At 43.6% G+C, this 23,805-nt stretch overlaps 1 protein-coding gene across 4 annotated transcripts in view; it reads left to right on the forward strand.

The window, feature by feature from the left end:
- The first annotated feature begins 2,213 nt into the window (after nucleotides 1-2,213).
- Aplp2 (amyloid beta precursor like protein 2) overlaps nucleotides 2,214-23,805 on the forward strand; it is a 71,299-nt gene continuing 49,707 nt past the window's right edge. For 2 of the 4 annotated variants that reach the window (XM_048343614.1, XM_048343615.1), the window contains exon 1: nucleotides 2,214-2,438. In XM_048343614.1, coding sequence (XP_048199571.1) covers nucleotides 2,334-2,438 — 105 coding nt within the window. In that variant the 5' untranslated portion in view covers nucleotides 2,214-2,333. The remainder of the gene's footprint in view (nucleotides 2,439-23,805) is intronic. The other 2 variants (XM_048343612.1, XM_048343613.1) reach the window with 1 other exon arrangement.

Here is a 23,805-nt window from a genome sequence, read left to right on the forward strand (position 1 = left end):
TTGCAAATTCATTGACTCATATAACTTGGTGAAATATGCTTCTACTGTCACGTTTGAGTGTGTGTGTGTGTGTGTGTGTGTGTGTGTTTTGGCCAGTCCTGGGGCTTGGACTCAGGGCCTGAGCACTGTCCCTGGCTTCCTTTTTGCTCAAGGCTAGCACTCTGCCACTTGAGCCACAGCACCACTTCTGGCCATTTTCTATATATGTGGTGCTGGGGAATCAAACCCAGGGCTTCATGTATATGAGGCAAGCACTCTTGCCACTAGGCCATATTCCCAGCCCCTACTGTCATGTTTGATACAGAAGGAAGTCCTAAGCAAGGAAGAAATTTGGCTATTGTTATATGACTGTGTTAACCAGCCCCATTTACTGTAACAAAATACTATATATCAGGTGGTTTGAACAATAGGATTTCATTTCTCAAAGTTCTGAAGGATGGAAGTTCAAGATCAAGGTGCCACTTTGGTTGCTCAGTGATAGCACACTATCTGACTTGTGAGCAGAAGAAGGGAGAGAGAATGGAGAGATAGAGGAGAGAGAATGGGTGAAAGAACAAGAAGAAAGGGAGAGCAAAGGGACAAAGAATACTTCTCTGGTGTTGTCTTTGTCTCTACTTATTAAGACATTAATTTCATGATGAGCCTGTGACCTCATCTAAACCTAATAACTTCATGACATTTGTTCAACAAACACACAAACAAAAATCTGCCGGTGGGAGGTGTCAAAATTCAAAGCTAAAGTCAAACCAGTTTCAGAACTAGGCCTAGCAGCCAGGACACTGAACAAACATTTGCTGAGGCCTCCACTGTGAGAGGTGCTGAAGCATGACACACCCAAGTCTGATCAGTGGCATAATAAACAATAATAAACAGGGAGCGAGTGTCACCGAGAGAAACAGCCCTCTGAGTGTTCTGAAGTGGATGGAAGGATATCTGCGTGAGGAGAGGAGCCGCGAAAATGTTTGCCCTAGGTAGATAGTGAAGTCTGGCTCTGCAGGCATGGAACAGCATTAGGAAAGGCTGAGCGATGGAAAGGTGCCCATAGTCTCTGAGAGAATGAGGCCGAGCCAGTTTAACCACAGGGAACTGCTCACATAGGAGTGGGGCCTAGAATATGATAGGAAAATTCTGGGGCTCATCTCAATGTCTCCCGCTCGGCTCACTGAATGGTCCGTGTCAAGTTTCCTGGTGATAAAGACCCTATTCTCTTATTAGTTGAACCCAAAGGAGCTAGTCCAGGTCTCTGCAGGTGTACACAGCCCACAAGCCTCTGAAAGGAACGCCAGGGAAGCCCTCGTGATAGCCAGGCTGTGGTGCCAGTTGTGACATGGGCAGCAGAAGGCTTTCTCAGTGAGCGGAAATACAGTGTAGCCAGAAAAAAAGAGAGAGGAAAAGCAGGTCTCTTTGCTAGTTATCTTAAATGGAAGGGGGTGGGGGGAATCAGGATGTGTTTCCTAAAACACGGGAGGAAGTGAGCCTGGCCTTTCAGCCCTGGGTCTCACACCCCTGATTTCCAGGGGAAGCAGCTCTCTCTGGCCTGGGCTCCCGCGGAGGATGGGTAAGGATGAAACCTAAGGATCAGAGGTCCAGAGCGCAGGTTCGGGGCCGAGGAAAGGGCGAAGCAGTTTTGGGGGTGGGGAGCGCCCCACTCTGGGATCTCCGGAGCCCAAAAGCTGCCTGATTAATCCTCCTGATTCGGGACGGCCCTCAGCAAACTGTCCTAGACGCCTAACGATTTATCTTGTTTTTTAATAAGACCCGTTTTCTTCTCCTGCCCTCCCCCCCCCCCCGCCCCTGAACCCCCAAAAGGGCGGGACCCAAAGGATGGTGAAAAAATATCCCGCAGGGGCGGGAAGACGGGGTGTGCCAGAATCTGGAGGCTGCAGGCGGTGGCACCAGCGCCAATCTGACAGATAACTGCGCGTGTGCGTCCGCCCCCACGGTGCGGGGGCCCACCGCCCACCCCGCAGCACCCCGCGCCCCGCGACCGCGGGGTCCAGAGCGGGGGGCGGGGTCGGCGGCGGCTGGGGGCGGGCCGGGAGGGGGGCGCGCGGCCAGACCAGCGGGCGGGGAAAGCTCTTCCGCGTTCCGATTGGATCTCGGCCGATGGATGGGCGGTGTCTTGGGACAGTTCTAGGGGTCGGCATTGGGCGTCTCAGAAAGAGGGCGTGGTTTTGTGAAGTCAGTTCCGGTTGGTGTAAAACCCCCGGGGCGGCGGTGAACGGGCTTCAGATGCTTCTGGGTCGCGTTGGGAGCCGTGTCTCGGTGTCAGTGTATGTGTGTGTGCGGTGGAGTGAGCTTCGGATCCCAGCATTAGAACGACCCGGCTAGGGATGGGGGCCACTGGGACCGCGGCCGCTGCGGCCACGGGCAAACTCCTGATCCTGCTGCTTCTCGGACTCACGGCGCCTGCTGCGGCGCTGGCGGGCTACATCGAGGTGAGGACCCGGCGGACGCCGGAGCGCCCGTCTCCTCCAACCGCCGGGGGAGCGCGGCCCGTGATCCGCGGGATCTGCGGCCGGCGGGGCTGGGGGCGCGGCGCGGCGGGGTCCGGCGCTGCGGCTGGGCCGGCGCGCCCTCCCCCTCCCGCCCCTGCTTGGCGCAGTGCTTAGCGCTGGAGGTCGGGCTGCCTCCTCCGCCGCAGAGGCCAAATGAAAGGCGTCGGGGGCTGCGGGCTGTGATGGGGCGCGGGGGGTGGGGAGGGAGGCGGGCAGGCTCGGCCGATCCGGCCCCCAGCCCGCCCGCAGGCGCCGCCGCATCCTCCGGGGACCCCGAGCCTCCCGGGCTCCCGCCCCGCCCTCCCCCGGGACAAGGCTGCCCGGTGCGCCCTGCGGCCCCGCGGGCGTTTGGGGTGCTGCCTGTCCTCCTGGGGGGCCGGAGGCCGGCCCCGCCGAGACCCTCTCGCTGCCTCCCCGCGGCGGCAAGGCCTTGCTTCCCGGGCTCCCACCTGCCGGCGGCAAAGGGGGCCAGGTGGGCCGGGGCTGTGGCGGGGGGTGGGGGCGGTGTGTGTGCAGCCGTAGCTCCGACCCGCCGCGAGCCCGACCTCGGGGTGCCTGCCTCCCCGCCTCCGCCTGGGCTACGGCCCGAGTCCGATGAACCAGGCAACGGCGTCTCCGGTGTTGGGGCTAATCCTTTCTTGGGGGGCAGGGGGGCTCCCGGAGGACAGGTATCCCCCCAAATCCGTTGTAAGAAGTGCCTTCTCTGCCGTACTTTCTCGGCGTCCGGATCTCTGCGGCGGTGGCCCCCCGGTAAACATCTTTGTGCCGCGGGGTGGCGAGGTGGCCCGGCGCCCGGGCGGTTGGCGGGAGTTCAGGCGGCTGGGAAAGGCTTGGGTGGCCCGGGCATCGGGCGCGGGATCCGGGTCGGCACCGCAATTCGCCCTCCGGGTGGGGGCCCCGGGAGACCTGGGACTTTTTTATTTTATTTTTTAAGCCTGCCGTCTCGAAATAGTGTTTGGATTGTCGGCCAGGAATGTGTGTTTCTGGGGTAGTTTATTTCTTGCGTCGATTCGCTATATTTAAAAATCTCTGCCGGCCTGCGTGTTGAGCCAATTTTCAGGGAGACCAGAGTCTGGATTTGATTAAATAGCATTTGCCTGAGAACTTTACCATGAAAAAAAATAATAAAACCCGGTTTAGGATGGTGTTCATTTCTACAAAATGGATAAATGTTTCCACTGGTAAAATAAACCTGATGAGGGGGGAAAGAATTAAAAAAGAAAAACACCTCTCTGGTGAAATTCCTTAAAAATCTTTGTATTCATCTTGAGAGTGGGGGTGGTGGAAGGGTTAAATTTTCAGTGGAAGTAGTTAATGTTTATATACGCGGGCTTTTAGACTTAGATTATTTCAGGCTCCACGCAGTGGGTAGGGCTGTATTTGTGATCCCTGATAAGACGCCGCTGGAAAACGGCTATGTCTGTAGGATGGGATGGGGGGGGGGGGGGGGGGGCGAGGGCGGGGGCGGGGAGAAGGTTTTGGAAAAGGACAGACCTTAATCTTTTGCTCATAATAAAGGATTTATTAGTTTTAAAGGATGTGTTAATGCACACGCCTACAGAAAGCAGTATCAATTAGTTGTTGTGGATTAAATTTGATAGCCACACGCTCTTCTGTTGAACAAAATAAGAATTAAAACATTTCTACACACAGCTTTTAAGATCCTATTTTATGGTAAGTAATGTCTGTTCTTTGAAAGCATGTTTTTGTATTACTAAGTTATTTTTCAAGAGGCTTTTCCTTTTCTCAATTGACAGAATTCACAGTATATAATTCAATTTTGCTTATTTGTTGTCAGGCAAGGGATTGCTTAAGCCTTAATTTAGATGAGAATGGCCTAAATCAGGACATCTTTGGGAAGGCCCTTATTGAGATTAGCCAAAGGGATTCTGGCCAAATCCCTGTCAAGCTGCTTGGCACAGAATTATTGATTGGAGGATCTTTAGTGTTGTTTGGTGTTGACTGAATTAATCTCTTACACCTGTTTAAAAAGAAAACCCCACCTCTCTACTCAGTCACTTCCGTTCTTCACTCCAAGGCAAGTTCTCATATGTGCTTTCTCCCATTTTGCAATCACAAGAACTGGGTGCAGAAATCCTTCACCTCCATAGTGTATTCTGAGCCAGAGCTTGAATTTATTCTGCCACATCTGAAAGTAAGGGAGCCATTTGTTTGCCAATATCAGGAAACCCAAATTAAGTATGGCAACTGAGGCAAAGTGGGACAAGTCCTTGTGTTGGTTGGTATTTCTGAAAGGTGATGGGGGAGGGGTCTAACTGTACCTGGGGGAAATACCTTGGCAATGCTTCTGTCCTCTGTTTAAAAGTCTTTTGGGGCCAGGTGCCAGTGGCTCACACTTGTAATCTGAGCTACTCAGGAAACTGAGATCTGAGAATTGAGGTTCAAAGCCAGTCCAAGCACAAAGTCCATGTCACTCTTCTCTCCAATTTACCACCAGAAAAACAGAATTGGCACTGTGGCTCAAGTGGTAGAGTGCTAGCCTTGAGCTGAAAATGAAAAGCGCAAGGACAGTGTGTAGACCAAGTTCAAACCCCCACAACAGACAAAAAAGAAGAAAAAAGTCTGTCTGGTGGTGGGATTAACTTGAGTTTTGAAGGTTTTTGTTTTGTTTTTTTGCGCCAGTCCTAGAACTTGGGGCTCAGAGCCTGGCTTCTTTTTGCTTAAGGCTAGCACTCTACCTCTTGAGCCACAGTGCCGCTTCCAGTTTTTTTCTGTTTATGTGGTGCTGAGGAATCGAACCCAGGGCTTGGTGGCAAGCACTCTACCACTAAGCCACTTTCCAAGTTCCAGGTTTTTGTTCTTTTTTTAATTTGTCTTGTAGTTGTATAAAGGCCCTTATATCCTCCTTTGTAGAGGGAATTTGTTCTGTTCCCATCTAAAGCTGGGGTTTCTCATACTATTAACAACTAGCTGCACGTGGCAGTTTTGCTTGCTACCTGATGTTTTTGTTTTTGCTTAGGTTTTTTTTTTTTGTTTGTTTGTTTTAATGCCAGTTCTAAGGCTTGAATTCATGGTTTAAGCCCTGTCCCAGGGCTTTTGTGCTCAAGGCTAGTGCTCTACCACTTGAGCAATAAATAGCTCCACTGTGGTGTTTTCTTTCTTTTTATTTTTTTATTTTTTATTTTTAGTTTAATAGAGATAAGAGTCTCAGATAAGAGTCTGCTCAGGCAGACTTCAAACCTTAATTCTCAGATCTCAACCTCCTGAGTATCCAGGATTCAAGCATGAACCACTGGCACCCAGCTTTGATTTAATTTTAATTCACATAATTTACATTTAAAATCTAAGAAGTTGGAAAACTTTTAACTTTGAAGCGACTGTTTTTTGAATCTGCTTTATATATATATTACATATACTATATAAATAAATAAATAAAGCTGGTACTGAGGCTTGAACTCAGGACTTTTCCTCTTGCTTGGCTTTGTTGTTCAAGGCTGGTGCTCTACCACTTGAGTCATGCTTCCACTTGTATCTTTTTCCTGGTTAATTGGAGATAAAAATCTCAGACTTTTGTGCCTGAGCTGACTTCAAACTGAGTTCTTCAGATGTCAGCCTCCTAAATATACATTGAAAAGATAATATTTTAAACATTTGACTAAATAGTATGTGTGAAATCCTCCAGTTTATTTGTAAGTCAACATGGCTACTAGAATGTTTAATCACACATATGTGCTCACATTACATTTCTGCTAGACAGTATTGACCTCAAGTCTTTCCTGTGTTAATAACATTGCTGTTACAAAGAAATAGATGGTGATATGTTTTCCAATAAAGCCTAGCTTGTAGTTGGTCAAGCATCATCTTCAGTGTTTTATTTATTTATTTATTTATTTTTGCCAGTCCTGGGGCTTGAACTCAGGGCCTGAGCACTGTCCCTGGCTTCTTTTTGCTCAAGGCCAGCACTCTGCCACTTAAGCCACAGCGCCACTTCTGGCCATTTCCTGTATATGTGGTGCTGAAGAATCGAACCCAGGGCTTCATGTATACGAGACAAGCTCTCTTGCCACTAGGCCATATTCCCAGCCCATCTTCAGTGTTTTTTTAAGGAAAAAATGTAAGTGTTCTTTTATATATGCTTCTATCTTGGTTATCTATTTTTTTCTAAATGCAAAAGTTACATTTTTTATCTGATATTTATGGAAAAGGTGAATGTAATTTTTCAAGATAGTCTGTTATTCACTGTGAATTCTCAAAATGCTAATTTTTTCCCATTACTCTTTTCAGTTAATCTCCTTTATTTAGAAATAGCAAAGCTTATAAATAATGCCAAATTTGTGCAAACAGTTCTGATAGCAGTTACCCACATTCACCATTAACATGTCCCACATTCATGATTTGCTTTCACAGGTTCAGGATGGCAAAGTTGGGGGAGATGGATTGGGAGATGGTATTACAGAGCCCTGGGTTCAATCCCCATTACTATGCTAAAAATAAGTTGCTGTGTAATTTCGTCTTCTATCATTGTGTTTTTTTGCTAATGGATGTAAAAGTAGGTTATGAACATTATTCCCTTTACACTGAAAACTTTAGTAAATTTCCTAAGAATAAACGGTATTTTCTTACACAACCTTAGTACAGTTTGTACAGTTCTCTTGGTGTGTGTGCGCACGCACACTTGAACTTGGGGCTTAATATTCCTTAGCTTTTATTTTTTCAAAGTTGACATTCTTCCACTTCAGCTGACCACTTCCTCTACTTACAGCTTTTTGCTAGCTCATTGGAGATAAGATTCTCTGGGATTTGTTTGTCTGGGTTGGCTTTGAATCTTGAGCCTTAGATCTTAGCTAGAAATTTAACATTGATAAAATACTTGAGTCAGACGTAAGTGTTTTGTCCTACGTAAGCATGGATTTTTTTTTTTTTTTAATGCCACAATGGGGGCTTGAACTCTGGACCCAGGCCCTATTCTTTAGCTTTTTCACTTACGTCTGGCACTCTCCTCTTGAGCCATACCTCTACTTAGAGCTTTTGCTGGTTAATGAGTCTTATGGACTTTTCCTGTTTGGGCTGGTTTGGAACCGGGATTCTCAGCTCTTCCTGAGTAGCTAGGATTATTAGGGTGAGCCACTGGTGCCCAGCTAGCTATTTGTAAAGCTATTAAGCTTTTGAATACTTGGCAGTAATATATGAGGTTTTTGTTTTTAGCATTTTTTGTGGTAATTGGGTTTGAACTTAGAGCCTCATACTTGCAAGGCAAGTGCTCCACTTTTATATATGCTTCCAGCTTGGTTCTCTATTTTTTTCTAAATACAAAAATTAAATTTTTTACTTATCTGATATTTATGGAAAAGCGATATGTAATTTTTCAAGGTAGTCTGTTATTCACTGAATTCTCAAGCTTTCTCATTTTTGTTTTTCTGATATTCTATCTCAAAACAAACTATACTCACAGAGTAGCTCAGGCTGACTTTAAACTTGTGATCTTCTTGTTTCAATCTCCTGAGTGCTGAGATTACAAGTGTGTGCCCTGGTACCTAGCTTGCACTTTCCTTTTTAGAATAACAGAAAACGTCTGTAGGTCTGCATAGTCCTGCATAGTCATGGTATGAAATTTTAAAAATACAAATGAAAGTTAGGCCAAAGACATATCATCTAGGGAAATGTCATTGTAAACATTTTCATGGTGTACATCCTTCTAGATATGTACAGAATTTTTTTTTTTTTGGCCAGTCCTGGGGCCTGGACTCAGGGCCTGAGCACTGTCCCTGGCTTCTTTTTGCTCAAGGCTAGCACTCTACCACTTGAGCCACAGCGCCGCTTCTGGCCATTTTCTGTATATGTGGTGCTGGGGAATTGAACCCAGGGCCTCATGTATAGGAGGCAAGCACTCTTGCCACTAGGCCATATCCCCAGTCCATGTACAGAATTTTTTAAAGTAGCACATACTATATTTAAAAATAAAACCAAAAACACAAGACACACTACCTGGTGCCCATAACTCATACTTGTAATCCTAGCTACTCAGACTGAGATCTGAGGATCATGGTTCAAAGCCAGCCCAGGCAGACAAATCTCAGAGATTGTACCTCCAGTTAACCACCAAAAGTGTAGTTGTGGCTCAAGTAGTAGAGTACTATCTCCCCCCCACTCCCTCTTTTGCACACAAAGCGTTTATTTGGAGAGGGACAAGGGCAGTTGTTCAAGCTTACAGACTACTTAAAGAAAACTGGAAAACCCTCTCCAATTCTGGAAAGTTCTCTGCTCCAGCTGAATCAATTATAAGGGATCCTATGTCACTGACTGGTTGGTGAGGAAAGGTAGGTGGCATTTTTTTGGGTGAGAAGAGGACTTTTTTTTTTTTTTTTTTGCCAGTCCTGGAGCTTGAACTCAGGGCCTGAGCACTGTTCCTGGCTTCTTTTTGCTCAAGGCCTGCACTCTGCCACTTGAGCCATAGCGCCACTTCTGATATATGTGGTGCTTTTGATATATGTGGTGCTGAGGAATCGAACCCAGGGCTTCATGTGTAGGAGGCAAGCACTCTTGCCACTAGGCCATATTCCCAGCCCCTGAGGGTGTTTCTTGATTAGCTGTAGAGCACTAGTTTTGAGCAGAAGGGCCCAGGGACAGCATCCAGGCCCTGTTCAAGCTCCAGGACCAGCACACAAACACAAACACAAAAAGCAGGTACTGCCTTTTGAAGCTGGTACTATTTTGAATTGTCTTCAAAGGACCTATGGGGGAAAAGGTACTCTTTTTCTAAGTAACAAAAGTTACAGGTACATTTGTACAGTGATTGCAGTTGCTGTGGAGGGACCAGTTGAGAGGGAATTCTAAATTGCCAGTAATTCAATTTTTGTGAATGTTCTTTAGTGAGATAAACTAGATTACTCTGAAACATAATTGAATTTGGTATACTGTACCTTGGTTTATGGCGTAAGGTGGAAAGCGGACGGTGGAGCTGCATTGAGGTAGGAATAGGCTCCAGTTATTTGTATCTAGTACAGGTCAATTACTTCTGCCATGGGATTTTTTTTTTGATAGTTTTGGTTTTTTGCCAGTCCTGGGGCTTGAACTCAGGGCCTGAGCACTGTCCCTGGCTTCTTTTTGCCCAAGGCTAACACTCTGTCACTTGAGCCACAGCGCCACTTCTGGACTTTTCTATATGTGTGGCTGAGGAATCGAACCCAGGGCTTCATGTACATGAGGCGAGCACTTTACCACTAGGCCATATTCCCAGCCCCAGGGATTTTGTTTTAATTATTTATTTTGCTGTGCTAGAGATTGAGCCCTGAGCTATACACATTAGTGGTAAAGAAACCCTCTACCAATGAGCTATATACTTCTAGCTGATTTCTTTTTGTAAATGAAGTCATTTAGACATAACTAATTATTTTTTAATGAAAAGGTTAGAAAACTCGCTGGCTTTTTATTTGTTCATTCACCTAGACTTATCTGTGCTAGACACTAAAATCGGAGCAGTAAACACAAAAAAGTACTCTTAACAAAGTGCCCTCACCTGTGATGCCAAGTTTCAGAGGCTCCCCAAGTGACTCTCTTAATAGGCAAGTAGAGGAAAAATGGAACGCAACAAAACTGTAGCAACAGTCTGGTAAAGTAGACACTCTTATCCTCACCTGAAAAGGGAGTCAGCCGAGACCAAGGATTGAAGGTCACAGGGATTGGCAAGGGCTATTGTAAGTCCATTGCTTTTTCCTTCCTGTGTCATGGTGTTTTCTAATATTCATTGTTTGCCTCCTTACTGTTGGCTGCATTACTATTAAAAAATTTTTTTTGAAAAGCCAGGCACTGGTGGCTCACGCCTGTAATCCTAGCTACTCAGGAGGCTGAGACCTGAGGATCATGGTTTGGAGTCGGCCCAGGCAGGAAAGTCTACAAGACTCTCTATCTCCAGTAAACTACTCAACAGAAGCTGAAAGTAAAGCTGTGGCTCAAGTGGTAGAGTGCTACCCTTGAATGGGAAATGCCAAGGGAGATTGGGAAATGGAGGAAAAACAAGTTAAAAGTTTCAGTACCGGGGTGCGCGTGCAATGCACATACATATAAAGCCTAATATGAATATTTTTTCTTTAGAAGGAGGTGGTTTTGTGTAGATTATTGTGAACCAGTGTGTATCAAACCTAACAATGTAGGATGTAACTGCAGAGACTTTGCCATTTTACATATTCTACTTTTTAAAAAAGACATAGCAGCTTTTTTTTTTTTTTTTTTTTTGGCCAGTCCTGGGCCTTGGACTCAGGGCCTGAGCACTGTCCCTGGCTTCCTTTTTGCTCAAGGCTAGCAGTCTGCCACTTGAGCCACCACAGCGCCACTTCTGGCCGTTTTCTGTATATGTGGTACTGGGGAATCGAACCCAGGGCCTCATGTATACGGGGCAGGCACTCTTGCCACTAGGCCATATCCCCAGCCCCTTATGCCTTTTTGCACAATGTGCGTGCTCATCCATTGGTGCTTTGAGTCCATCCTTGATGGGGGCTGGTGGCTCACACTTGTCATCCTAGCTACTCAGGAGGCTGAGATCTGAGGATCGTGGTTCAAAGTCAGCCCAGGCAGGAAAATCCATGAGACTCTTATCTCCAGTTAACCAACAGAAAGCTGGAAGTGGTGCTGTGGCTCAAATGGTAGAGTGCTAGCCTTGAGCTGAAGAGCTCAGGGACAGCACCCTGTCTGTAGGGTTGTTTTTTTTTTTTTGTTATTGTTGTTTGGGCCAGGACTTGGCTTTGCTCAATATCAGAGTTGTACAACTGGAGCCATATCTCTACTTTGGCTTTTTGCTGGTTAATTGGAGATAGCTGGACTTTATTTATGTCTGGTCTGACTTTGAACTGTGATCCTCCGATCTCAGCCTCCTGAGTAGCTAGGATTATAGTCATGAGCCATCAACATCTGGCAAGCCTTTTACAATTTAAATTAACAGAAGAAAATAGCATACTCTTTTTTCATAAACCAAACTCTTGTACAACCACCATCAAGGTCAAGAAACAGAACACGGCCAGTGTCTCCTTTCTCTTCTCCACAAGTATCTATTGGCTTGACTTAAAGGAATTACTCCTTGCCTTTATAGTTTTGCCAACCAGATTTCCTCACTTTCCTGTTTTGTTTTTTAAATCTTGCAAATGAGGTCATTCAGTATGCATTCTTTAGTATTTGCTCTGCTTCAATAAGTCCCTGGTCCTGGGGTCTGCACTTGGGGCCTAGAACCTCTGGACTAGTGTTCTACTACTTGAGCCATACCTCCACCTTTGGCTTTTTTGTAGTTAATTGCAAATAAGAGTCTCATGGACTTTCCTGCCTGGGCTGGCTTCAAACTCTGCTCCTTAATTGTCAACTTTTTGAGTAGCTAGGATTACTGGCGTGAGCTACCAGTGTCCAGCCCGAACATGTTTTTGAGAGTTGTTTGTGTTGAATTTTTTTTTGCCAGTCCTGGGCCTTGGACTCAGGGCCTGAGCACTGTCCCTGGCTTCTTTTTGCTCAAGGCTAGCACTCTGCCACTTGAGCCACAGCGCCAGTTGTGGCCATCATTTTCTATATATGTGGTGCTGGGGAATCGAACCTAGGGCTTCATGTATATGAGGCAAGCACTCTTGCCACTAGGCCATATTCCCAGCCCTGTTGGTGTTGAATATAGCTGCAATTTGTTTCCATTGCTGTATTTGAGAATAAATTACAACCTGTTCTTCCCATTGATATTTGAGTTCTTTCCAGTTTGATTGAGGTTATTAAGATAATGCTCTGTGTGTGGATTGCCTTTGCACTGCTTTGGCTATTTGTTTTCTTGGGCACTGAGGACGGACCCCAGTGCCCCTAGCATGCTATGCACATGCTCTCCTCAGAACCACATTCCTAACCTCTTACTCTATTTACTGATGTCTTTTGAAAAATGCGCTGTTTTTTCTATATTGATATCCAGTCTCCTCTGTTATCAAAGGTTGTCTTTTTCCCTTCTGCTTGACTCTTTTATTGAAATCAAGTACTTCTGTGCATGAATCTGTGAATTTCTCTCTTACATTCTTATATATTCTCTCTTCTATTGATATCTGTCTGTATTTGGTCAGGTAATAAGATTCCACACCTTCTAGATTTATTTAATTCCTTTTAAGTTGGTTGCCTTTAGTAGTGTTTTACTTGCTTCCCCTTCCCTTGTTTCCTTTTGCTCTTCCTTTATTTCTCCCTCCTTCATCCTAACCCTTGACATCATACATATCTGTATCTACATCTATCTATCCATGTGATCCGCTGTTGAACTCTCCCACTAGAAATTCAAAACATGCAGTATGGTTCTGTTCATAGTGTTCATTGTGTGTAAAAGAAATGTGTATTCAGCATTGGTTTCTGACATTCTTATGTATGTTCCGATTTTGTTTCCATGTTAATTAGATATTTAGCCTTAATGTTTTTTTTTAAGTATTATTTTTCTCTTAGTATTAAGAGGATCAGGAGTCTCAGATCTGAGAATTGCAGTTTGAAGCCTGCCCATGCAGACTCTATCTCTGATGACCCAGTAAAATACCAAAAGTAGAGGTGTGTTCTAGTTAGTGGCAGAGTGCCAACTATGAGTAGAAAAAGCTGCATGAGAGCTTAAGGCCCTGACAGGTGAAAGGTCCAGTACAGGCACATCTATGTGGAAATACATGCGTGCACACACAAACACATACCACTGTGATTTCTGATATTTTTTTCTCTTTGTAGTTAATAATTTTTGAATTTGCTGTATCTTTGTGAAATGTTACACTTTCTTTATTTCTAGCAACATTTTACTTAGTTTGTCACCCATATATACTGGATGTGTGTTTTAGTTTAGTAAAACATCTTTTAATTGGAATATTTAATCCATTTATACTTAATACAACTAATATATTTGAGGTTTATGGTCTAAATAGAAAATGAGTTTATTCATTCGTGTGTGTGTGTGTGTGTGTGTGTGTGTGTGTGTGTGTCCGTGTGTGTCCGTGTGTGTCCGTCCTGGAGCTTGAATTTAGGACCTGGGTGCTGCCCCCAGTCTTTTTTGCTCAAGGCTAGCAGTCTGTTACCTGAGCCATAGCACCACTTTGGGCTTTTTTTGTTTTGTTTTTGTTATTTAGTAGTTAATTGGATATTAGAGTCTCAAAGACATTCCTGCCCCGGCTAGTTTTGAACTGTGATCTTTGGATCTCAGCCTCGTGAACAGCTAGGATTACAAGCATAAGCCACTGGCACCTAGCTATTCACGAGGTTTTTGCAGGCTTTGAAGTTGGAATCATCCTGCCTCTGCTTCCATGTTAAGATTACAGACATGCACCACCGCTGTACTCAGTGTCAATTTTTTTTGTTGTTGTTAGTCATGGGACTTGAACTCAGGGTCTGAGCACTGTCCCTCACCTCTTTTGGTCAAGGCATAGGCATAGCACTCTACTACTTTGAGCTACAGCTCCACTTCCAGTTTTTGAGTTGTTAATTGGAGATGGGAGTCTCACAGGGACGTGGCTGCCCAGTCTGGTTTTGAACCCCAATTGTCAGATCTCAGCCTCCTGAGTAGCTAGGATTGCAAGTGTGAACCAACAGCATACCCAGCTCAACTTTTTTTAAATGTTGTATGTGATAGGCCCACTGATAGTAGTTTCTTTCATAGTTTTAGAGATCATATCCCATTCCTGATACTGAATGTTGCAAATAACATTGGAGTTAGTGTCACTATAGTTGTTACTCCACTGAAGATGTAATGAGTCCATTTTTTTCTGATTACTTTTGAGCTTTTCTTGTTGAATCTGGTTTTCAACAATTTTATTATGCACTTAAGTGTGAATTTTTTTGTGTGTGTGTGTGTGCCAGGCCTGAGGCTTGAACTCCGGGCCTAAGCATTATCCTTGAGCTTTTCAAAATTTTACTTTTGCTGAAAGCTAGCCAGAGGTCCACTTTTGTTTTTTTGTTTTTTTTTTTAAACTCAGGGCCTGGGCACTGTCCCTGGCTTCTTTTGCTCAAGGCTAGCACTCTACCACTTGAGCTACAGCGCCACTCCTGGCTTTTTATGTATATGTGGTACTGAGGAATGGAACCCAGGGTTTCATACATGCATGGCAGCACTCTACCACGAAACCACATTTTCAGCCCTCCACTTTCAGCATTTTTGTTTGTTTTTTTTTGCCAGTCCTGGGGCTTGAACTCAGGGCCTGAGCACTATCCCTGGCTTCTTTTGCTCATTGCTAGCACTCTACCACTTGAGCCACAGTGCCACTTCTGGCCTTTTCTGTTTATTGTGGTGCTGAGGAATCGAACCCAAGGCTTCACACATGCTAGGCAAACATTCTACTGCTAAGCCACATTCCCAGCCTCCCTTTCAGCTTTTGGTGCTTTATTGGAGATGAAAGTCTCAGGGATTTTCCTGCTCTTGCTGACAGACTTTTTAAACCATGATCTGCAGCTCTCAGCTCCATGAGTAGCTAAGATTACAGGTGTGAGCCACCAGTACCTGCTGTTAAATGAGTGTTTAAAATTTATTCTGCATTTGGAACTCATTGAATCTGTACTTCGATTTCTTATGTCAGTTTTATTAGAGAGTTTCCAGTCTTTAAATGTTAAAATAACTAATAATGATTTTGCCCAGTTTTTCTTTTCTGTAGTACTTGAAAAAAGTCTTAAGGCATTGTCACTCTATCCTCTGTATCTTTCCCTCATTTAATGATTTTCATCTGGCTCATCTTTCCACTTACTGACAATTTCTCCAGCTATATCTAATCTAGCAATCTATCAGTTGACTTTGTTTTCTGTTATTGTGGTTTTGAATTCTATAATTTAAAATTGGGTTTTATATTTTCTGGATCTCAGCTATAATTCTCAATCTTGTATTTGGTGTCTTGGAACATGGTAAGAATAGCAGCTAGAGTCTCTGAATCCTCCCTGTTCTCAATTCTGCTGGTTTTCATTCATTTAATTTTTTTTGTCAGTTCTTAAAACATTGTATGTCAGGCATTTTATTCATATGGATGCTCCTAGATTAATTCAAGGCCTAAGCTAATGTTATGCTCCAGAGACCAATTTTCATTTGTTTCCAGAGCTTCAGGACACTAGTAATACAGACTCTTACCCTAATTTTCTGGATTGGGATTACCGGGAGCTACGCCTCTGTCTCTGTGGAGTCCTGTCAGTTTCTAATTTACACTTCCAGATTCCGCTAGCATTTGGTATCAAGTCTTAACCCTTATGTCTTTAAGACAAACCTCCCTTTCTCTTCAGCCCATGCATGACCCAGGTCCTTTCTCTGTTAGTCCTTTTATATTGCCAAAAGGACCAGTGAGCTCTTCCAGTCTTTTTTTTTGCCAGTCCTGGGGCTTGGGCTCAGGGCCTGAGCACCGTCCCTGGCTTCTTCTTGCTCAAGGCTAGCACTCTGTTACTTGAGCCACAGCGTCACTTCTGGCCATTTTCTGTATACGTGGTGCTGGGGAATTGAACCCAGGGCCTCATATGTATACGAGGCAAGCACTCTTGCCACTAGGCCATATCCCCAGCCCCATATTTCTCCCCTCTTTAAGACAGGTTCCTTGTATAGCCCAGGCTGGCCTTAGAACTCATGATGCTCCTGCCTCAGCCTCCTTCGTGCTGGGATTATAGGTGTGAACCACCATTCCAGGTGCTGTTTTCTCTTACCAGCTTTCTGTACATCATTATCCTTAAAAGTAGAGCAATCCATTTTCTTTGATTTATATTGAATCACTTTCCAGGTCAAACTCATTATTATCATCATTATTATTATTATTATTATCATTATTCAACTTGGCCTGGGCACTGTCCCTGAGCTTCTTTTTGCACAAGGCTAGCACTCTACCACTTGAGCCACAACTCCACTTCTGGCCTTTTCTGAGTAGTTTATTGGAGATAAGAGTCTCACGGGAATTTCCTGCCTGAGCTGGCTCTGAACCTCGGTCCTCAGATCTCAGCTTCCTGAGTAGCTTGGATTACAGGCATGAGCCACTAACACCCAGCTCTAGTCTGCATTTTATTATATTATAACTTGACATGCATTTCTAATATTTCTCTAATATAAACAGTGTGCAGCAGATTTTAAAAAATCCTTTTTAACTGTACCCTAAATTAACATTTAAAGTTGGCATCTGGATGTAACTGGTTCAGAAGTTGAAGGTGCTCCCTTTGTGAGAAAACCTACTTTTTTTTTTTTATCAAAATGGGCTGCTTAAAATAAAAGTTCCTGTTTGTGGCTGGGGGTAGGGGGAGAAAAATGAGGGAGAGGGTAACAAGTTTGATAAGAAATGTACTCACTACCCTATGTATGTTACATAACTATAACCTCTTTGTACATCACCTTGACAGTAAAATTAGATTTAAAAAAAAGTTCCTGCTTTAGTCTAATGGCTTTTCCCTTGTTGATTATTCTAAGACAATATCAGCAAGTGATAAAAGAAAAAGAACTGCTTTGGGGTAAGGAAGGAATTTTTCTTGTTGTTCTTCACGGAGCTGGAACTCGGGGCCTAGTCACTGTTCTGGAGCTCTTTTGCTCTAGGCTCTACCACTTGGAGCTACCAGAGTTCTGGTGGTTATTTGGAGATAAGAGTCTCTTGGGCTCTTTTCTGCCTGGGCTGGTTTTGAACCATAATCCTCAGATCTCAGCCTCCTAAATTTTGAGGATTACAGGCATAAGCCACCAGCGCCTGGCCAAGGAAGGGTTTTTGAAAAGTAACATTTTGTCTTAACTGGTTGTCTCTAGATGTAATTAAGACACACTTCAGATTGTTCAAGAAATAGCAAACGGAGGGCTGGGAATATGGCCTAGTGGCAAGAGTGCTTGCCTCTCATCATACATGAAGCCCTGGGTTCAATTCTTCAGCAACCACATATACAGAAAAGGCCAGAAGTGGCGCTCTGGCTCAAGTGGCAGAGTGCTAGCCTTGAGCGGGAAGAAGCCAGGGACAGTGCTCAGGCCCTGAGTTCAAGCCCCAGGACTGGCAAGAAAAAAGAAATAGAAAAGGAAGTGGGTATGTTTTGAGATTGCTGTATATGTACTGTTAATCTTATTTCAAAGTCTTTTAATGGTCACTCTATATAAATATATCTTACCCTCTGCAAACTAGCAAATCATGATGAGAACCTGAGCTCATCCAATCTGAGCTGAGGGGCAGGGCCTGCTGTGTTAGAGATAAATAGGGATCAGCCTGCCTGCTCTGGGTGCTTGCTTGCCAGACTTTTGGTTGATTTCGCCCCCCCCCCCCATCTGTAGGAGTAAATTTTGCTTTGCTGAGACATTTCTTTGTTTTCATGTTTACGTTGTGACTCTGGTGGTTCTTGGAGAGTATATAACACATGTTAATTGGTTTGTTGAAGTTCTTTATGGTTATACTTACTGGTAAACATTTAACAGAATTGTGTAGAAGGCATGTGATAGAACAAATAACACCAGAGCTGAAGGTGCTTATAGTTCTCAACATATAAATTAGAGAAGCTTTTTATGTTGTTGGCAAAGTGATAGTCAACGTTTTCCATTATTTTAACATAATACTGGTTTATATAATTTATGTCCAGATAGCTTAAGTTATGTCAACTGCAAATAAGAATTCTAAATCCACAGACTTTTTTTTCCTGTTAAAAGTTTTTTTTATTGTGGTAAGTAGCATAATACATTATCATTTACCACAGGCTCATGGTTGTACAACAAATGTCTAGAACTTATTTATCTTGTATAGATATCTTGTATAGCTCCCTTTTTCTTCTTCACCTCTCTGGCAACCACACTCTGCTTTATATGAATTTGATTATTTTAGATAGCCCATATTAGTGAGAGCCTGCTGTATTTGTTTAACCTATGTGTCTTGTTTGTATAACTCCTCCAGGGCTGTCCATTTACCTATAGCAGGATTTCTAGTTTGTTTGTTTTTTCCTCTCCTCGTATCAGGATTTGCACTCTTAGCCTCATGCTTACTCGGCTTGCTTGGCTGATGCTATGCTTACTACCTGAGATCGAGATAGACTTTTGCACTGACTGGCTTCAAACTTCTATCCTCCAGATCTCAGCATCCTGAGTAGCAAGGATTATAAGCTTAAGTCGTTAGTACCTTTTTTGTTGGTTTTGTTTGAAACAGGGTCTTACTGTATAGCCATCTCTTTAAAACAAAACAGTATACAGGGCACCAATGGCTCACAGGAGCCACTAGCTACTGCAGAGGCTGCAATCTGAGGATCACAGTTTGAAGCCAGCATGGGCAGAAAAGTCTGTAAGATTCTTTTTTTTTTTGGCCTGTCCTAGGCCGTGAACTCAGGGCCTGAGCACTGTCCCTGGCTTCTTTTTTGCTCAAGGCTAGCACTCTGCCACTTGAGCCACAGCGCCACTTCTGGCCATTTTCTGTATATGTGGTGCTGAGGAATCGAACCCAGGGCCTCACGTATACGAGGCAAGCACTCTTGCCACTAGGCCATATTTCCAGCCCTGTAAGATTCTTATTACCTAAGATTCAATTGCTTATAAGTAGAGCCGTAGCTCAAGTGGTAGAACTCTAGCCTTGAGCAAAAAAGGGCAAGGACAGTGCCCAGGCCCTGCCTTCAAGCCCCAGGAGCATTACTCCCCCACACTCCCAAAAAACAAAAGACTGAACAGTATGCCATTTTATTCTGTCTTCCTCCTCTGCCTTCCCTCCTCTTATTTTTCCTGATTGTAAGGTGTTGACTACTGTGTCAAAAACTAGCTGGCCATATATAAGGTATATTTCTGAACTATCTGTTGTATATGTCTGTGTTTTTTTCTTTGGCTCTTTGAGATTTTTGAGTTTTTTGATTTTGAGTTTTTTCTTTGGCTCTTTGTAGCCAGGCTGGCCTAGAACTCTCAGTCCTCCTGTCTCAGGAGGACAGGACTGGTGAGATCATAGGCAGGCAGTATACTTTTTTGATTACTGCAATGAAAAAGTGTGGGTCTTCCATGTTTGTTCCTTTCTCAGGATTGTGAGATACTACATATGCATATGCAATACGATGCCCTTTTCTGTTTCTGTAATAAACCTTACTGGAATTCTGATGGGGATTTAACTGAACCTTTAGGATCTTTAAAGTTAATTATTGTAATAAAATTCATTGACAGGATACAGTCTTTTTTTTTAAATTCTGCACTTTTTGGGTGTGTTTGAAATTTTTTCTTTTAGGTTAACTGCCAACTCTCTTCCAGGATACAATTAAATTTTTTTTGGTCAGCCATGGGGCTTGAACTCAGGGCGGCCTGGGCACTGTGCCTGAGCTCTTTTGCTCAAGGCCGGCACTCTACCACTTTGAGCATAGCACCACTTCTGGTTTTCTGGTGATTAATTGGAGGTAAGAGTCTCCCAGATTTTGCTGCCTGGGCTGGCTTTGAACAGCTATCCCCAGATCTCAGGCTCATGAGTAGCTAGGATCTGAGTAGCATGAGCTACCAGCACCCAACTACAGTTATATAACCTTCACTGAGCTACATAGTACATAATCTAAAGTTGATGCAGAAAATGTACAGCTTTTCAATATAATGTGTCTTGTCTCTCTTTTATTTTGTTGTCACTTAGTTTTAAATTCAAAGTGCATAGTTCCATGTCCAAATAATAATAGAAAAGTTCCTCTTCGGGCTTTGAAGAGATGGGAAACCGGGACAGCAGAGACTCCTTTTAGTTGGTGAAAAGACCTGCAGGAGTCTGACTAGGGATTGCTATGGTGGCCTTGTACCACATCTACTCCTGTCCCGGTGTGCCGTGTACAGACAGTTGAGCTTTCAACCCTTTATAAGGAAGAAAAGAGAAAGCTCATTTGAAATAACTTCTTGGAATAAATGTATACAGGAATCTTGTTATCTGCAAAGGATAATGTTCTAAAACCTCTAGTGGATCCCTGAATCCATGATAACATGGATTAGTTTAATTTATAGATTAGCGTAGCAAGAAGAACAGTAAGGAATAATAGAACAGTTGTACCAGTATACTGTAATTAAAGTTTTACAGATGTAGTTTCTCTCAAAATAATTGACTGAAGTACACTCACCTTGTAATGAGTAAAAGAACTATGTTATGTCTTCGGCATGCTGGAGTTGCCAACATTACTGGATTCCTGGAACACTAGCAGTGTGCCACTGGAGCAGTTTGACCAAACAGCATACATGGTGTGAACATAGTGGACAAAAGGATGTTTCACAACCAAGATAATATAAGATTTCATCATGGAACTAAGAATGGTATATAACTCAAAACTTGTAATTTTTTTTAATGTCAGGAATAATCCATTTAACATGCTACATGTGGGTAACTGAAACCATGGACAGTAAAGCTACTTCAAATAATGGGGAACCATTATTATTACCTATGGCCTCCCTGCCTTCCTTCCTTCCTTTTTCTTCTTTCGGTAGGGATTGAACCCAGGGCCTTGGACACGCTAGACAGCTGCTCTGAGCACATGGAACACGAGCACGTACCATACTCCTCAGCCTCATGGCATCTATAAGCAAACTAACAATGATATTTCATAGCAGGATCTTTGCTTATGCTCTCTTCCATTCTCTTTCAACAGGATATTTCTTGCCTCTCCCCCCCCCCTCCTTATATTTAGCCTCTTCCTTCCCCTTTCTTAGTAGCTCTAAAAGAATATTATTTGAGGCTTTGTTAGCTAACTCAGCATCTACATTAGTAAATACCCTTTTGGGCTGTTGTTTTGAAAGATTAATCTTGTGAGCTGATACAAGTCCTAGACTGAATGCTGGTTTGTGTTGTTTTAAAACAATACGAATAATATTCAGTACAGATTAAAATCAGATTAAAATATTTTAAGTATTGCTTTTAAAAGATTAAATACAAAGCACAGACACAAACCTAATAAGCGCTTAGCCAAACAGCCATTAGGTGTAGTCTTGTGTCTAATGCATGTTTATATCCCATGTGTAGAGGGTGAATGAAGAAGCTGGCTCTTGGGAATGGAATAATGAGGCATGTTGTAGCTTGTGTAGTTAGTGCCCATCCTGACTAGATAAATTAGAGGTAGGTTCTTTAGAGCTTTTTAGTTTTCTTTCTTTTTTTCTTGTGGTGCCAAGGGTCAAAGTGCACTTGGATTGAAATTTTAGGATACCAAGGAAGAGGGCAAAACCTGCTCTAAACAAAGGTAGGAATCAAATTGGCTTTAGATTTATCAGCAGCTGCACTAGAAGCTAGAATTGAGTGTTTGTGCAAAATTACCAATAAAAGTGTGTGCGCAAAATTACCAATAAAAGTGTGTGCCCAAGATGAAATCCTTTTGAGATCTGTTATGGTTGAAATTTACCATTCATAATTCCCTTCCTGAGGAAGCTATGAACCACTGAAGCCAAAAGGAAGGAAGTTTGAAGAAAAAAAAAAAAAAAAAAGAGGATACCAGAGGAATCCAAAGAAAAGAGGGGCGGGATTTTCAGGATAAATGACTTCCGGTGCAGGGAATAATCAGTTCAGATGGAGCTAGAGAGAAGCTGAAACTGGTTGTAAAGGAAAGAAGGAAATAAGATCCTTACTGTATCTGTACTGTGGATGTTTTTGACAATCTCATGGAATTAACAAATCAGTACATGTGATACCTAGCAAGTAGAGAATAGACACAGTGATCTATTCTTAGAGGGAATTGCTTGCTTAAGAAGCAATTATAACTCTACTTAAGTTGTTCTAATAAAGGAGAGTTGCATGGTTTTTTTTTTTTTTTAAAGAAGCAATTATAGCCACAGTGCACTTGTACATGTAATAGAAATAGGGAGTATTGATTTGGCCAACAGTATAGGTGTAGATGGCTGTAGGTGTTCCTAAGAGTTGAAGCCTTTAAAAATTTTTTTTTTTTTTTTTTTTGGCCAGTCCTGGGCCTTGGACTCAGGGCCTGAGCACTGTCCCTGGCTTCTTCCTCTGCCACTTGAGCCACAGCGCCGCTTCTGGCCGTTTTCTGTATATGTGGTGCTGGGGAATCGAACCTAGGGCCTCGTGTGTCCGAGGCAGGCACTCTTGCCACTAGGCTATATCCCCAGCCCCTAAAAAATTTTTTTTAAAGCCATTTTTACATAGAAAGTTGGTTGATAATGTCTGGATTAAAAGATACAGAAATACTCAGTGTTGTTTAAAAATGTTGAGGTAAACAGCAGCTGGAAGGCCTATTGGCATGGAGACCGCCCCTGAGGGAAGGCTGTGCTCTGTCGTTGAAGGACTGTACTGTGTTGGTTTGGGGGGCTGTGCTAGCATGGTTCCTGCCTTGGATTTGGTGGCTTTTCAGACTGTGTGCCTGGAGTCCTTTGACAAAGATGGACGTTTGAAAAATTGAGACATGCTGTCCTGCTAAGCTTCTTTTTCTCATTAGCTTTTTTCTTTTTAATGCTGGTCCTGGGACTTGGTCCCTGAGCTTTTTTGCACAAAGCTAGCACTTTACCACATGAGCCACCAGCTCCGCCTTCAGCTTTTGGGTAATTTAATGAGTCTCACGGGCCTTCCTGCCTGGACTGGCTTTGAGCTACAATCTTCAGAGCTCAGCCTCCTGAGTAGCTAATACTACAGGTGTGAGCCACTGGCACCTGGCTCATTTGGCATTTTTTATAGATATGTTTATATGTAGGCACCCATACAATGTTGATTTAGAAATCACAGTTGATGTTAGTAGTGTCTTGAAAAACACTATGAGCTCTGACTTTAGAAACTGTCTGCAGGTTTGAAAGTTGTGAACTTAACATTCTAGCAATGAGTCAGAAGCTGCAGAGAAATGAGCAAGTTAGTTTCAGATTGCTTGAGGGACAGAAAACCTGGAATGTGTCCAGAGGCCCCAAAAAGGATAGGGTCATAAGGTTCTGCCCACGAGAGTTGAGTCCTGAAGGCTGAGGACACACTGGCATAGGAGCTGTAGGAATTGTGAATGGGGAGCCTAGAGGCTGGGTGCCTTGGCTTGGGATGAGGAGTCAGGCAGGAACTGCCCCATGATGGACCTTCTAGGCCATGTAATTAACTTTGAATCCTGGGAAGAGGAAGCCTGATGGGGCTGGCTAGAGGTGACTCATTGTGCTGGGTGTAGTCTGGGTTCTGGAGGGCTAGAGCGGATGGGGTGGATCTGCTGGGGGGGTGGGGGGCTGGTTTGTCTATGAGAGGGGCACCTGATGAATCTGTGCTGTTAGGCTTTTCTTGGCGTGGGAGGTAGTCATGCATATTTACATCTTCTGTTTTTTACTTAAGTGTAGCTTCTCCTGCTGTCCTTTGTGTACTTATTTAGTAGTTAGGTGGCTTGAACCCAGGAAGGCTAATTAATGGCCAGTGGAGCAAGCAGTAAACATACTAACTTTGTGGAGTACACTAGCTTTATTACTTAAAAAAATGCTGATAATTACAATAATGCACATGGGCATGAATCCAAGACA

The sequence above is a fragment of the Perognathus longimembris genome, chromosome 3 (genome assembly GCF_023159225.1).
Source record: "Perognathus longimembris pacificus isolate PPM17 chromosome 3, ASM2315922v1, whole genome shotgun sequence".
Taxonomy (NCBI): Eukaryota; Metazoa; Chordata; class Mammalia; order Rodentia; family Heteromyidae; genus Perognathus; species Perognathus longimembris.